Source organism: Cyberlindnera jadinii (assembly GCF_001661405.1).
Source record: "Cyberlindnera jadinii NRRL Y-1542 unplaced genomic scaffold CYBJAscaffold_17, whole genome shotgun sequence".
NCBI classification, from domain to species: Eukaryota; Fungi; Ascomycota; class Saccharomycetes; order Phaffomycetales; family Wickerhamomycetaceae; genus Williopsis; species Williopsis jadinii.
In genome coordinates this window covers 90,330-105,436 of record NW_017963668.1, presented here as the reverse complement: position 1 = coordinate 105,436, position 15,107 = coordinate 90,330, and the positions used below count along the sequence as shown (strand labels likewise).

General features: G+C 43.9%; 4 protein-coding genes across 4 annotated transcripts in view; 2 read left to right on the top strand and 2 right to left on the bottom strand.

Moving 5' to 3' along the window:
• The first annotated feature begins 2,570 nt into the window (after positions 1-2,570).
• Positions 2,571-3,604, top strand: CYBJADRAFT_169437 (uncharacterized protein). The gene has a single exon (XM_020215769.1). It carries the CDS (start codon positions 2,657-2,659, stop codon positions 3,407-3,409), a length of 753 nt encoding a protein of 250 aa, XP_020068430.1. The 5' UTR covers positions 2,571-2,656; the 3' UTR covers positions 3,410-3,604.
• A 281-nt stretch (positions 3,605-3,885) lies between these two features.
• On the top strand, positions 3,886-5,179 carry CYBJADRAFT_33457 (ubiquitin-binding protein CUE5). The gene has a single exon (XM_020217664.1). The coding sequence runs from the start codon at positions 3,928-3,930 to the stop codon at positions 5,044-5,046; it is 1,119 nt and encodes a 372-aa protein (XP_020068429.1). The 5' UTR covers positions 3,886-3,927; the 3' UTR covers positions 5,047-5,179.
• Positions 5,180-5,313: 134 nt separating this feature from the next.
• On the bottom strand, positions 5,314-9,882 carry CYBJADRAFT_131560 (pleiotropic drug resistance protein PDR; the record flags this gene model as incomplete). Its single annotated transcript, XM_020213001.1, has 1 exon — positions 5,314-9,882. One exon carries the CDS (start codon positions 9,880-9,882, stop codon positions 5,314-5,316), a length of 4,569 nt encoding a protein of 1,522 aa, XP_020068428.1.
• Positions 9,883-11,833: 1,951 nt separating this feature from the next.
• Positions 11,834-15,107, bottom strand: part of CYBJADRAFT_169435 (uncharacterized protein) — a 5,127-nt gene continuing 1,853 nt past the window's right edge. Inside the window, exons 2-17 of the mRNA XM_020215768.1 lie at positions 13,341-15,095; positions 13,191-13,319; positions 13,105-13,169; positions 13,034-13,083; positions 12,876-13,003; positions 12,773-12,854; positions 12,612-12,748; positions 12,504-12,584; positions 12,396-12,482; positions 12,313-12,371; positions 12,255-12,291; positions 12,205-12,224; positions 12,099-12,180; positions 12,044-12,059; positions 11,989-12,013; positions 11,834-11,967 (exon numbers count right to left, since the gene is read on the bottom strand). Of these exons, the coding sequence (XP_020068427.1) occupies positions 11,908-11,967; positions 11,989-12,013; positions 12,044-12,059; positions 12,099-12,180; positions 12,205-12,224; positions 12,255-12,291; positions 12,313-12,371; positions 12,396-12,482; positions 12,504-12,584; positions 12,612-12,748; positions 12,773-12,854; positions 12,876-13,003; positions 13,034-13,083; positions 13,105-13,169; positions 13,191-13,319; positions 13,341-15,095 (2,813 nt within the window). The 3' untranslated portion in view covers positions 11,834-11,907. The remainder of the gene's footprint in view (positions 11,968-11,988; positions 12,014-12,043; positions 12,060-12,098; positions 12,181-12,204; positions 12,225-12,254; positions 12,292-12,312; positions 12,372-12,395; positions 12,483-12,503; positions 12,585-12,611; positions 12,749-12,772; positions 12,855-12,875; positions 13,004-13,033; positions 13,084-13,104; positions 13,170-13,190; positions 13,320-13,340; positions 15,096-15,107) is intronic.

The following is a 15,107-nucleotide window of genomic DNA, read 5'->3' as shown; positions in this document are numbered from 1 at the left end:
TACACATCAGCTTGGGCCAAGTAAACCCAATACCTGTTAGTTATCTTCAAGCGAGTTTTAGTCGTGTGTACTCTCTGCTTAGATTTGAAACTATAGTACTATACGATGAAAGTGGAAGTCCTTCCTCAGCAGATGTAGTAAAATGTACTCTTCGTTGTGCGGTTTAAGTGCACACTTTATTGGTGTATCTCTTAGATCTGCCTGTGAAGATACTGGCTTTCAAGTGTCAATGAGTAGCCAGTAAGCACTAAGTGTGTATGGGGTCTACAGGTCATGAGGGCCTGGTTTGTTCAACCAGACATATACACTAGATTAGTCTAGTTGTGCTGAACATTTAAAACGTATCAAAGATATACCAAACACATTTGACACTGATCCCCTTCATACCTCAAGAAAAGTACTGAATTGTATGATATTCTTGAGTATAATGAAGTCCAAACAATCTATTGAGCTTATGCTCTCTGCTTTTATAGTAAGGGCCTCTCACAGTGCAGTTACCTCCTATGCTAGACTCTATAAGTCAGTTAGAGGATTCAAGATCTGATGAATTTTCAAACCAGATCGATCCAAATGGCAGTTTATAGTACGACTGTGGAGCCATTTGTAAACACTGCTTATCAGATCTACAAACTCAGAATTCTGTAACTCAGTGATGATTGGCTTAAAGATACACTTAGAATAGGAATTGGTTGTGAGAGCACAATCTCTCGAAGCCAATTCTTTTCAAGAGCAAAAAAACTTTGAAATCTTCCTGATTTGCACATTTCTGAGCTCTATTCGACTCATTTCTACTCTAAAATCCCCATAATTTCCCTTAGATACGCTAAGATTAAACACAATGGCTTACAGACCCCAAAGACTCCCGTCATGAGCCCGTCACATATGGGCATCCAATCCACAGCTCCACTACGTATATCTCAACCACCAGAAGGGTTATTGCGATAACAGTTTGATAGTAGAGATGAGAAACATTATATCTCCTGAATAGAACCTTTCAACCCTCTTTTTGGGCCTGCGATGAATAGTTGCATTGTAATCTTTAAATGGGAAGAGCGAGCTTATAACAAAATTGCACAAGAGATATATCTTGAGCTAGCTTTTGAGCTAGCTTCACCACTAATGATGATCAAAACACGTGAATTACACCACTAGATAGAGCGAGCATATCTCTCTCCCTATTTATTAAATTTACTGTTTCGTATGTTGTATCACTACTTAATATTTATATGTATCATGTAGAGTGTATATGTACGGGCTAATACACACCCTATGCACCAGAAAAAAGAGGGCACCAGAACGGGGGTTGCGGGTGCTTGTGAATTGATCATGTCGATTGAAATGACAAATTCAGTAACAGCTACCAGTATCATCACGATACATGGATATGTCGTGAGGTGCAATGATATGACGATTGTTAGACCTTATGTAATGACTTAGCTCAGGGTAATTGCCGACATCCGTCAAAGTAAGAGCAATTTCAAGGTTTGTGATATCTGCCAATCCCCAGTTTATTGGAACGAATGTAGGACAGAAAAATCATAGATGCCCTTTCAAACAGTTTTAACAATGACGAGAGAATACAGAAACACTGTAGTACGCCATAATTCCACAGGGGTTTCAATTGATTTCACTTGAACCGTGTAGTGACATTACTATTGAAGATGAAACACAAGAAACAGCACCAAGAGCTCTGAACGTTTACATAAGCTATATTCAAAAAAATGTGGACAGTAATACTCGTGGCATCGTCTACAGTCACATTACAGAGAGAGAGAACCTTTGCATATGACCTGAAATGGTCAGCCAGGTTTGATTTTAATCCAGCCCATTAGGAAAACATAAAACATACCCATTTACTCTCCGGAGAATATTGTCATTTGCATAGGCATATAAGACTTGACAAAGCCTAAACAGGTTCTATAAGCGAGGGTGATTCGGGGTTCACAGGTGAAAATTACAATGCTCCTTCCTCTATGAGCTTAGCAGCAACGGTTCTGAAATCAGCCAATACACCTGGCGAATGAGGGAAGCTCTGAACCTGGTGACTATCTAAAAGTTCGGGTTCAATCTCGTAGCTCGCAGCTAGGGGCTCTATATCATCTTCAGTTGAGGTGAAAATGGTCCTTGCAAATACGCCTCTCTAACATTGTCTAAGCACTCTACTCTATTCATAATGAGACACATGCTGTGTCATTGAAGCACTCCAATTTCAGCTTCAGCAAGTTCTCCATGGATATTTGACCAAAAGAGGACAATGTACCTATGTCTCGTATTCCATCTTCGACCCTCTTCTGCTATGCATCTGTAGGCCTTTCCCGTTCTTTCATCTTCTTCACATCTGTCTTCAAATCCAAATATTGGAGACGAATGTGTCCTCTCTTCCTCAGTGCTACCAGCACACTCTCTAACAAACAACAGAAGAACAATCTGGTTATTGGCAATTTTGAGAGCCGAGACATGGGGAAGAATTATGTCTCGAACTTGCATGAAGATGCAAGCAGTTATGAGCCCAAACATAATTCTAATATGAACGGGGATCTTTTCCACTTGCTCCCGGCTCCAATTCAGCAGTGGAATTTACCCCGTAAGCTGGTTTTATATGTTACAATTGTGTCTAAGAGGCTCCAGAACAGTTCCATATAGATCCGTAAGAAAGATGCACGTTCAATATTTGCCTATGCGTTGGGGCAGAGGTGATAACTACGCCTATTTGATAACCGATGAGTCAACCAAGGATTCATGGCTTATCGACCCTGCCAATCCAGAGGACATTCCAGAGGAGACATTATCGAAGGTTAACGTTGTTAACATAGTGAACACTCATCACCACTATGATCATGCTGGTGGTAATGGCCACTATAAAAAGCTTTTGAAGGTTCCAATTGTTGGTGGGAAGGACTGTCCTTCCGTTGATGTTGTACCACAGGATGGTGAAAAGATCCAATTAGGGTCGAATTTGGAAATCACAGCCATCCATACTCCTTGTCATACACAGGACTCTATCTGTTATTACTTCGCTGACAACAAGACCGGTGAGAAGGCTGTGTTTACAGGCGATACCTTGTTCACTGCAGGCTGTGGACGTTTCTTCGAAGGAGAGCCGTCCGAGATGGTCACCAGCTTAAACAAGTTGGCACAGCTACCAAGGACAACTGTTGTTTATCCAGGTCATGAATATACAAAGGGTAATGCTAAGTTTGCCCTGAGTGTTATGGATAATGAACCACTGCGTCAATTGATGGACTACTCTGACAAGAACGAATTCACCACTGGCAAGTACACGATTGAAGATGAATTGGCCTTTAATCCGTTCATGAGATGCGACGATGACGAGTTGAAGGCAAAGTTCCACTGCTCAGATGACATTCAACTGATGGGACTGTTCCGTGAGATGAAGAACAACTTTTAACCGTATCGCTCTTCATTTAAAAGGGGGAGCTATCTATTTAAGTCTATAATCTAACAGTGACATATGGTGGATGTAGGAGAACAAATCAAAACCCCAACAAGTTAGAGCTATTGCTGAGAAATTGTAACCTGATCTCTATAAAGCCTTCATAAACGTAACGTAAACAAAGAGCTTCACTTGAACACTTCATATCACTCCGCTGTCCACGCCTTTGACCCAAAGAGAATGAAGATCAAAGGTTCTAATAAATTTCAGAGTAAATCTATCTGAAGAAGGGAAAAGAGAAGGGGAGGAAGATGAGAATTGGACTGAAAGGAGAAAACTTTTCATCTTTATATAGAGGTCGGTGTTTCTAATGTCCGGGTGTGTGGGTGTCCGGGTGTGCACTGTGTTTGGGTGTGCGGGTGTTTCGAACAAGGTTCCGATAAACTTCCGTTAGGGGAGGTGTTGATACCTCCCACAACTTGTTGTTCATCTTCAATTGCAACAACAGTAAGAGCTCAATTAGGTTGGAAACGATGACTAAAGATACCAAACACGAGGAAGAAGGCGAAATCCTGGACGACGTCCTGAGTGATGAGGAGGCTGTTGCTGAGGAGAAGAAGCCAGCGGAGAAAGAGCCTGAGGTTGACACTGGGGCTTCTTCCAAGGGTGAAGATAAAGTTGAAGCTGTTGCTGTTGAAGCTGAGAAGAAGGACAAGGAGGAGGCTAAGATTGAAACCGCAGCTGCAGCTACTAGCGATACGAAGGATGCGAAGGATGCGAAGGATGTAAAGGAAGTAAAGGATGTGAACGATGCGAAGAAGGAGGACAAGGAGGAAGTTCCACCACCAAAGCCTGCCAGACCTTTGACTCCACGCCAGGAGGCCATCAAGTCCTTGAAGGAGGCATTCCCAACAGTGGAGGATAAGTACATCACGTCTCACCTGATTGCCTCCAACTTCCACCTGGAGAGTGCATTCAACGCGCTCTTGTATTTGTCTGATCCTGATAGCGTCAACGTTGATGAGCTCTTGGCCACTACTGAAGAACTACAACCACCTTCATTGCCACAACGTCGTCAGGAATTGACCCAATTAGAGCAGGACGAACTGCTGGCCAAGCAATTGGATGAAGAGTACAGACATAAGGAGGAACGTCGTGCTCGCAGACAGAGGGAGTTCAGAAGAAGACGTCAAGAAGGCGAGACACTTGATGACGATGATGAAGATGACGTGTTTACAAACTTTGTGGAGAAGGATTTGCCCCAGATGAAAGAACAGCTCTCCAAGAACATCGAAGAGACAAAGAATAAGTTCAACAACTGGGTCAGTGGCTGGAAGAAACAGTACTCCGACTCTCAACAGGAGCTGAACAACAGACAGATTAAGAAGCAAGTCAGAGAAGAGTTTGAACAGGATCCTGAGGAGGTTGACTTACAGAAATTCCATGGTATCAAGCTAAGCGATGACTCTGAGCCAGTGACTAAGACCAAATCAATTAAATCTACATCATCGAAGGGTTCCAATGAAACCGTCGGAAGAAATAGGGCCTTGTCGACTGATCTTTATGGAACTCCAAAGCACTCTCAAAAGGATAAGAAATCATCAACAGTTAACGAAGATGACGATGACTTTGACCTGAGTGATGCAGCTTAGCTGGCCTCGTATGAAATTGTTTGTAAAGTTGCTAATCTGAACACATCTTTTTTTTACGATACCTTTCCGTACGGTCTATCACTTAATCAGCATACAATTTAGTGAGATAAACAGAACCTGATACTCTACTAACACTTATCTTCCAGTTATCCAGGAGCTTGATCAATAGAGAATAGTTAATGGTATTAAATTATCAATAATAATTGTGTTACACTATTTGCAACTTGGTCAACAAGACAAGTTACAATGTGCTTCAAATATATGAGTTCAAGCAGAGGAGGAAGAGCTTTCATTTCCGGCCTCATCACCGGCTCTCTTCTCATCGGATTCAACTTCCTTAGTGCCTCCTGGGGAAGATGGACTTGGAGCTGCAAGCTCTTGAACAGCATTGTTGCTCTTTGGAACTCTTGCCCACCAATAAAAGAAAATGGCAGCACCAATGTTGAAGATGATATAGATCCACATGAGACCCAAGTTTCTCCACTTCTCAGAGTACTTGATGTCAACAGAGTTGAGCCAATCATCCGTACTGGTCAATGGACAGAATGTACAATGTTCAGTAGCGTTAGGGTCTTCAAGGTAACCAGTGCCAGCAGCTTTGAGGTATGGCTCAAAGTACTCACCACAGGTTAAACCATCAGGTGGAACAACGTGTCTGAACTCTTCATCAGAGCACTCCACTGTCGAGTGTGCAACAGCATTGGACAAGTATCCAGAGACAAAGTACGTCATCGGAGACACTCTGTACATGAACTTCCAGAATCCTGGAAGTTCACTCTTGGTAACCAAGACACCACAGAAGGTAACACACATGGTGAAGAGCAAATAGGCAATAGTACCAGCCATATCCTCCAATTCAATTGGAGCAACACACATGTGACCCATGGTACCAATGTACACGTGGAACATGACACAGAAGAACCAAGCATAGAATCCTCTTTGGTTCACCTCAGTTGTGCCATGAGAGTTGTGGTAGAAGCCGGCTGGATAGTACCAGCAGAAGAAGGCAACAGTACCAATGAAAGAGTTCCATGGAATCTCAGAGACGATTTGGGAAAGCATAAAGGCCTTCCAGGAGAAAGCCTTAGATGGACGTTCTCTGGTTTCGTAAAGATCTCTGGAGTCGACATAAGTTGGCAGCATCTGCTGAAGCAATGGATTAAAGATAGTGATAAACATCAAAACCGAGAACATCTGGTTTTGAAGACCTTGCAAACTCGAGTCAGCGTTGAAGAAGATGAAACCAATGAAGAGAGCAGAGGATATAGACAACAGCAATTTGGACCAAAGATAAGCTGGGGTTCTGAAGGTCTGTTGGAAGACTCTTCTCAAGACCAGGACAAACTGCACATAGAACGGAGCAGCAAACTCCCTATGACCAACAGTTGAATCATATGGCAGCTTAACCAGTTCCCTTTCCATATAGTCAAGTTCTTTCAACACCTCCTTACGCTCATCAGATTCCAACCAAACTTGATGGTAGTCTTGGTTAGCGTGAGAACCAGGAGCAGCACCAATGACGTGAAGCATCCACTCAGCAGGGTTAGCCTCAGGTGGACACTTTGGAGAGCCATGGCTTTCAAAGTAGTCGATCAAAGTCTGGGAGTTCTTACCCAAATCACCAAAATAGATAGTACGACCACCTCTAGCCAAAAACAACAATCTATCAAACTCTTGCATCAAGATGGCTGAAGGCTGGTGAATGGTACACAAGATAGCCTGTCCATGATTGGCGAGCTTTCTCATCAACTGACAAATCGACCAAGCAGTTTGGGAGTCCAAACCAGATGTTGGCTCATCAAAGAACAACAGAAGCTTTGGCTTAGCAGCAAGCTCAACACCAATTGTCAATCTCTTTCTCTGCTCAACGTTCAAACCTTCACCAGCAACACCGACAACGGCATCAGCATACTTTTGCATATCCAAGATCTTGATGACTTCTTCAACGTACTCGTCCTTCTCTTGCTTAGAGACTGTGTCAGGTTGTCTCAAGTAAGCAGAGAATCTCAGTGCTTCACGAACAGTGTCGGTAGCCAGGTGCAAATCTTGTTGCTGAACGTAACCAGTAGATCTCTGGAAAGAAGAGTCTCTCAAGTGACCGTTGACAAACATACTACCGGTGACAACACCCATAGTGACACGACTAGCGAGGACATCCAACAAGGTAGTCTTACCAGCACCAGATGCACCCATCAGGGCAGTCAGAGTACCAGGTTTGACCCAACCATCGACACCAGATAAAATCTCACGGTATTCAGACTTGATCTTCACAGTGTAATGGACATCTCTCCAGTGGAAGATGTCTTTACCGGCTTGGATAGCATCAACGTTGACGTCCTCCTCCTCAGGTTCCTCTGTGATATCACGCTCTTTACCGGCCTCAATATCGTTCTTGGCCTTGTCCTTCTTCAGCTGTCTCAAAGTGGACCATTGGAACAGTAAAACTTCACCCTTCTGCTTCGCAGACTCGTTGTACTCAGAGAACAACATGTAACCAAGCAACAGGACAAAGGTATACACAAGAACAATGGCAACGTTTCTCCACTTATGAGTGTTTCTATAGTCGTAAGCCAGGTCCAAGTAAACTTCACCTTTGACAGTGAGCTCTCCAGCAACAGCACCAACTGCGTTACAGATCCAGGACTCACCAGCCAACTCTGGGTGCTGGCGTGGATCAGCTGGCAGGAAGAGCGAACAGTCAAACTCACGGTTGTGGAACTCATTGGCCATCAATGCCTCGAAGACGTATGCCAGTGGATTGATGTAATTCATCCATCTACACCAGCCAAGCATGTACGTTGTCGGGACAGTGAAACCAAGGAGACCAACAAGACCAACCAGGATGATATGAGCAGGAACTAATGCCTGAGCCAAACTATTAGACATCGAGCCAATCAATCTGAAAACATGAGACATGGTGAGTGTAGACAGCAAATTGACAATCACGTAGAAGAAGAAGCGTCCTGCATTTCTTCTGAAGTTAACCATGAAGTAGTAAATCAGGTTGAATGCAATGGCAATGAAGAGCTTGAAAGGGAACTGGGAGATAACAGAAGCTAGGGCATCAGCAGAAGGATGGTACAAGGCAAACTGCTTGTGCTTCTCAATGATAGGTCTGGCTTCGAACAGAGACATGATTTCCAGGAAAGAAGAGAAGGAGTTGAACAAAACAGCCAGGAACATAGCAGCACCTCTGTAGTAGAAGGAATGGGTATCGTTCTTCAGGTTATAGAAGATCGATGATAACACAAGGGCCATCATCGAGTTGGACAAGGCAGAAAACGCATGGAAGTAGAAGTCGTTCTTGATTCTCTGGAACTCACGAGCCAAGAGGTATCTCACTTGCATTGCAAATGAGACAGTGTATGGAGACTGCTTTCTCATGTTCTTCGCCTGTCTGGCATGCTTAGCAGACAGTGCACTTTCCCTGGTAGAGCCATGTGAGTTCTCATGGAGAGACTCGTCAATCTCCTTGATCAGCTGGGCATACTCTGGAGACTTCTTCCAGTAAGCTTCAAACTCCTTTGCAGTTCTTGGGACCTTGTCTTCGAAACCCTTCTGAGCAACACGTTCTCTTGGAGATGTAACAGAAGTTAAGAAATCAGCTGTGGTTTGACGTTGTGGACATTCCCAGCCCATCTTGATGAAGTACTCCTTGGCCTTATCACCTCTGCCGAAGAAGATCTGGTAACCGTCGTACAACACTGACACCTTGTCGAACAAATCGTAAGCATCTTGAGAACATTGGTAGATAGCAATGATAGCAGTGGTGTCCAAAACATCAGCAGAAGTTCTCAGAGCCCTGATGAACTCCAGAGCAGTCGCAGCATCCAGACCTCTCGTGGCATTATCCCAACATTGCAGTCTAGCACCAGCAAGAGACACCTCAGCGATGGAGACTCTCTTTCTCTCACCACCGGAGACACCACGAACCAGTTCAGAGCCAACTCTGGTGTTCTTTGTATGAGATAGACCATACGTAGCCATGTAGACATCTGTCAAACAAGAAGCGTAGTCCTCCCTGGTGACACCTGGGATTCTGTTCTCTGGAGTTCTGAATCTTGCAGCATGGAACAAGGTCTGTCCAACAGTCAAGTGAGGAAAGTGGATATCGGCCTCAGCATTGTAGACGATTTCACCTCTGAAGCTGGTCTTAACATCATCCTGGGTCAGACCATCATAGGTGATCTCTGCTTCCTCGCCGATATTGAAACCATGGGTGTAGCCGGCAATGGACTTCAAGAGTGTGGTACAACCTGAGCCTGGTCTTCCCAAGACAACCAGGACTTCACCTGGTCTGATAATACCATCCATGGACTTCAAGATGTCGAACTGAGACTGTTGCTTGACGGCTTCGGATGTCAAGTACTTCTTGATCAACGAGTTAGCAAATCTGTAAGGAGCGTTCACAGCATTGGCCTGGTAGTCTGCATCTGTAGCTTCACCAGTTGCCCTCAAGTTCTTGAAAGTTATACCCAGGGAATAGTTGTTGTAGTGTTCTGGATCTTTGTCCATCAAGGCCTTGAAGTTCTTGATCCAGTAGCGGGAGTTGAAGTTTTCACCGTTAGGATCCAATCTCGGGTCCAGCTCTTGCAAGTTTCCCTCCATTGGATTAACACCAGGAGCAATGGTCGACACTCTTGAGACACGATCCCAATTGTCATTGTCGTTGACAACAGAGCCGTTGTTTGCAGACGCCAAGGACTTGTTTGTAAAGTGTCTTGCAAGCTCTTGCACTTGTTCATGAACCTCACCTGTGAAGCCTTCATAGGTCACAACGTCTCCGCCCTCATCGTGGTGGAGATGCTCACCACCTTCACATGTAGCACTAGACATTGTGAATACGAGTTCGGTGCTTTAATTACAATGAAAGATAAACAGAAGAGGAGAAGAGACAAGAGGAAAACAAGAGAGGTGCACAAAGCAGACACTGGGATGGATATACGCAGCCATTTCCTTGTTTATATACATCCACAGGGTATGCTATCCCTTGAATCTGGCTTATCACTTGAACCAAAGTCTTCCCCCTCCAAACTCACAGCACAAGTAGCCCACACTCAAGAAAATACGTACACACACCGCATATGTTTACACCAACACTCAGCGACCTCGGGTTCCGGCTAATCCTCCTTCCATTCCCTAGAAGCATGCCTGTATTCCTGGACACATGTGTGTATACGACGCTGAGTATTAATAATAAATCGTCTTTACCCTTCCCATGTTGACGGGAAAGCACGCTGTGCATTAGGTTTGACGAAATCAAAACAAACAACATGCACGTTTCGGCGTTATGACAAACCTAAAGTAATTTCACCAGGGAGCCCTGTTCAGCATCGGGGAGCTGGGGCTCAACAGTGGATGGAGAGGAATGTATGGACAGAGCGAGTCTCAGAGAAGAGGGTTTCGGGTTCGGGATGGTGTTGGTTGGTGTGTTCACTGGTGGTGTTGCGCCAATTGATTTGATGCCAAGTTGTGTTGAGGCAGAGAAGATTAAAGGCCGGCAAGCACCGAGGCTGCACTTACGGGAATGTCAGCGCAAGGGCAGAAAGGGTCTTGAGAACAGAGAGGGGGATGGTGAGGAGGACGTGTGTTTAGTGTCGTATGGCTATGGCTGTGTGAATACAGTGTGGGAACTAGTGAGCGTGGCTGTTTCGTTCTACGGCGTATTTCGTTCTATTTCGAGCTACGCCACTTCTGGTGTCGGACATCAGGTAACGTTGGTGATAAAACCTACAAGGCGTTGGTTTGAGGCTACAGCTCATCGCACATACCTTTCAGAGCCTTCAACAGGTACACGTATGTAGTACCAGGCCATTCTTCTATGTGGCTGGCGAACGCTTATAATGCCAATGGTCAATTGTATGAATCCTTGGTGAGCTTAGCCCGGCAAAGCTGATCGAGTGCTCATTAGCCCAATCTCACAGTAATCCCGTCAACATCGAGAAAAAACCAACAACAACATCAACTGTTCCTTGTGCTACACAGAGCAGCAACGTGATAGAAGCATCTTCAATCTCGTTGACAAACAAACCTGCAACCTATCAAGCACATTTTACCCTCTCTGGTAAAAGTGCCTTTTCCAGTCGGACTGGAATGGCTACGCTTCATGCAAACTATGCAATCTTCATGTTCATACGTGCGTAACAAGCTTATACCCGAGGCGAGCCCATTGGCGATGCTAATTGGTTCCTGCTTCCTGTAAATAGGCTCACCATCGCTCCTAGTTCTTGCCATCAGAAAACCCTTGCAAAGCTTATCTCAACACTCGATAATAAACTTGCCTCGGGTTGATCCATGGGTTGCTCTGTTGCAAACTGTGGCGAAGTGTAAACAAGTTGAGTTATTTCTCAAGATCAAGGGTTGAAGCGTAATAAACACAGCCTTGCTTCTGATCATCGACCCACGGATGAATATCCTCTCAGTTATATAGCTAGCACATCTGAGATCACCAGTGAACACAGTAGTGCATCTAGTTGTATGTTTGAGGGTCAGCGTCCTCGTAGGTTCGTATTTAAAAGTCCTGCTGTTTGCACATACTTGTAGTTTTATTTGGATTTGTATAAAGACACCGGATTCACCAAAAGTATCTCAGGATGATTCAGCGAGGACGTTAGACAGAGACGATGCAGTCACGGGAGCACTTAAACAGCATACGCTTGCATTGTAAAGGCCAGGCCAGGACTTAGACCAGCTCCACGATGTGCTGTGTACACACAGAGGCCTTGCAATAAACTACAGTTATACACAACGGGTATCACTTATAGAAGTACTAGATGGAAGACACAACCTATCAACAAGTTGATCACATTAAAGAACTAAACAAAGATTTGGTATAGTATATATAAGACATTATCATAAACTTCAAGAAGTGGAAGACAACTTTTCAGCATCTGTTTCTGGTGATCTTTCACCCTTCTCTGGCTCCGCTCTTGGACTGCTTACGGATGCAGGTTGTTCATCTTTAACCCTGTTCTTCTTCTTAGGGACTCTTCTCAACCAATAGAGAAACACGGCTCCAACAATATCAAACCCAATGTATACAAAGAATATACCCACGTTTCTCCATCTACGCGAGTACTTTGAGCTGATGAGAGTCAAAAAGGCATTTGTACTGGACATTGGACACAGTTCACACTGGCTGCTTGCCTCCCCATTAACCAAGTATCCCGTTCCTGCAGCTTCCAGATATGGATCCAGATAATCTGCACATGTCATATTACTCATTGGTGGATTGACAATCTTGTACTCTTCAGTAGAACAGGTAACTGGAGCATTGGCCAATGCGTTTGATAAGAATCCATCAATATAGTATGTGAATGGTGACACTCTGTACATAAAGATCCAGAAACCTGGTAAAGCGTCAGGCCCAACAAGAACACCACAGAACGTTAAACAAAGAGTGAAAGACAACGTGGCAACCTGACCAGCAGAATCGGCTATCTCTAATGGTGATATACACAATTGACCAAAAGTTCCAACATAGACAAAGAACATACATGTGAAGAACCAGGCATACGCACCTCTCTGGTTAACTCTGTCTGTTGGTTCTGCATTATGGTAGAAACCAGCTGGGTAGTAAAAAACAAAGAACGACAAGGTTCCTAACAGGATGTTCCATGGAACTTCAGCAGTAAGTTGAGTCAGTATGAAAACCTTCCAAGAGAAAGTCTTTGATGGACGCTCTCTCACTTCATAAAGGTCTCTCTGGGCAACAAATTGAGGTAACTGCTGCTGGATAACAGGATTGAAGATAATCAAGAACATAAAGACAGCAAACATTTGATTTTGTAGACCTTGGATTGTCAGATCTGCATTAAAGAAGACAAAACCGATGAATATCGAAGATGAAACAGACAAGAAAAGCTTTGCCCAGATATAAGATGGTGTTCTCCACAACATTTGGAACACCCTCTGTAACACAACAATGAATTGGTACCACAGTGGAGCAGCGTATTCACTGGCATTAACAGAAGAATCATATGGTAACTTGACAAGCTCTCTTTCCATGGTGTTCAACTCCTCTAAAACCGATTTGCGCTCTTCAGATTCCATCCAGACTTGGTGATAATCTTGATTAGCATGAGAGCCAGGTGCCGCACCAATCAAACTAAGCATCCATTCTGCTGGATTTGCATCTGGAGGACATTTTGGCGAACCATGGTTTTCGAAGTAGTCGATCAATGTTTGACAGTGATCACCTAAATCACCAAAGTAGACAGTACGACCACCACTTGCAAGGAAGAGAAGTCTGTCAAACTCTTGCATCAAGATGGCTGAAGGTTGGTGAATGGTACACAAGATAGCCTGGCCATGATTGGCAAGCTTTCTCATCAACTGACAAATAGACCAAGCGGTTTGAGAGTCCAAACCAGATGTTGGCTCATCTAAAAACAAAAGAAGCTTTGGTTTAGCAGCAAGCTCAACACCAATTGTCAATCTCTTTCTCTGCTCAACATTCAAACCTTCACCAGCAACACCGACAACGGCATCAGCATACTTTTGCATATCCAAGATCTTGATCACTTCCTCAACGTATTTATCTTTATCTTTCTTAGAAACGGAATATGGTTGTCTTAGATAGGCAGAGAATCTCAGTGCTTCACGAACAGTAGCAGTAGCTAAATGCAAATCTTGTTGCTGAACGTAACCAGTAGATCTCTGGAAAGAAGAGTCTCTCAAGTGACCATTGACAAACATACTACCGGTGACAACACCCATGGTGACACGACTAGCGAGGACATCCAACAAGGTGGTCTTACCAGCACCCGATGCACCCATCAGGGCAGTCAGAGTACCAGGCTTGACCCAGCCATCGACACCAGATAGAATCTCACGGTATTCAGACTGGATCTTAATTGTGTAATGAACATCTCTCCAGTGGAAGATATCTGTACCAGCTTGAATAGCATCAACATTGACATCTTCTTCTTCAGGCTCAAGCGTGATATCACGCTCTTTACCAGCTTCAATATCATTCAAGGCCTTATCCTTCTTCAGTTTTCTCAGAGTAGAACGTTGGAACAGCAAGATCTCACCCTTCTGTTGTGCTGATTCGTTGTATTCAGAAAAGAACATGTAACCAGCTAGGAAGAAGATCATGAAACCAATAACGATACCAACGTTTCTCCATTTATGACCATTGCGGTATTGGAATGCTTGCTCAAGATAAATAGTTCCATTGACATACGTCTGACCTGCAACAGCACCAACAGCATCACAAATCCAAGAGTCTGGAGGTAGATCAGGATTGACAGCTGGACTTTGAGGAATGTACGACGAACATTGGAAAATTCTGTTGTGGAACTCGTTCAGCATCAAAGACTCAAAGGCATAAGCAATAGGGTCGATATAGTTAATCCATCTACACCATCCCAGCATATAATTGATGGGGACGATGAAACCAGTGAAGACAACAAGGGCAAGAAGAACAACATGCGCAGGAACGAGTGCTTGCGGTAAAGTTTTGAACATTGAACCAATAAGTCTAAAGAAGTGAGACATTGTTAACGTAGCCAACACGTTCACCAAAAAGTAGAAGAAGAAGTAACCAGGCTCACGTCTGAAATTAACCATAAAGTAGTAGATCAGGTTAAAGAACAAGGCGATAAATAACTTGGACGGGAACTGAGATATAACCGAGGATAGAGCTTCAGCAGAAGGATGATACAGACCATACTGTTTGTGCTTCTCCACAATCGGTCTACCTTCGAACAATGACATAATCTCCAAGAAACAAGAGAAACCGTTGAATAGCACAGCAAAGAATAAAGAAGCACCTCTATGGTAAAATGAAGACGTAGTGGACGGTAAGTTGTAGAAAATGGACGAAATGACCAAAGAAATCAAGGAGTCTGCTAATATAGAGAACAAATTATAACCCAGGTCATTCCTAATTCTTTGGAAGTTTCTCGTCAACAGATAACGAACCTGCATTGGGAAAGAAACAGTGTAAGGTGAAGACTTTCTCATGTGTCTAGCCTGTCTGGCATGTTTTGAAGCATAGAATTGCGTCGATTGATCGACACCGTTCAGTGCACTATCAACTTCTGCTATCAGCTCAG

Coding starts and splice junctions, on each gene's coding strand:
- CYBJADRAFT_169437 (XM_020215769.1), top strand. CDS start 2,657: ATGCACGTTCAATATTTGCCTATGCGTTGGGGCAGAGGTGATAACTAC.
- CYBJADRAFT_33457 (XM_020217664.1), top strand. CDS start 3,928: ATGACTAAAGATACCAAACACGAGGAAGAAGGCGAAATCCTGGACGAC.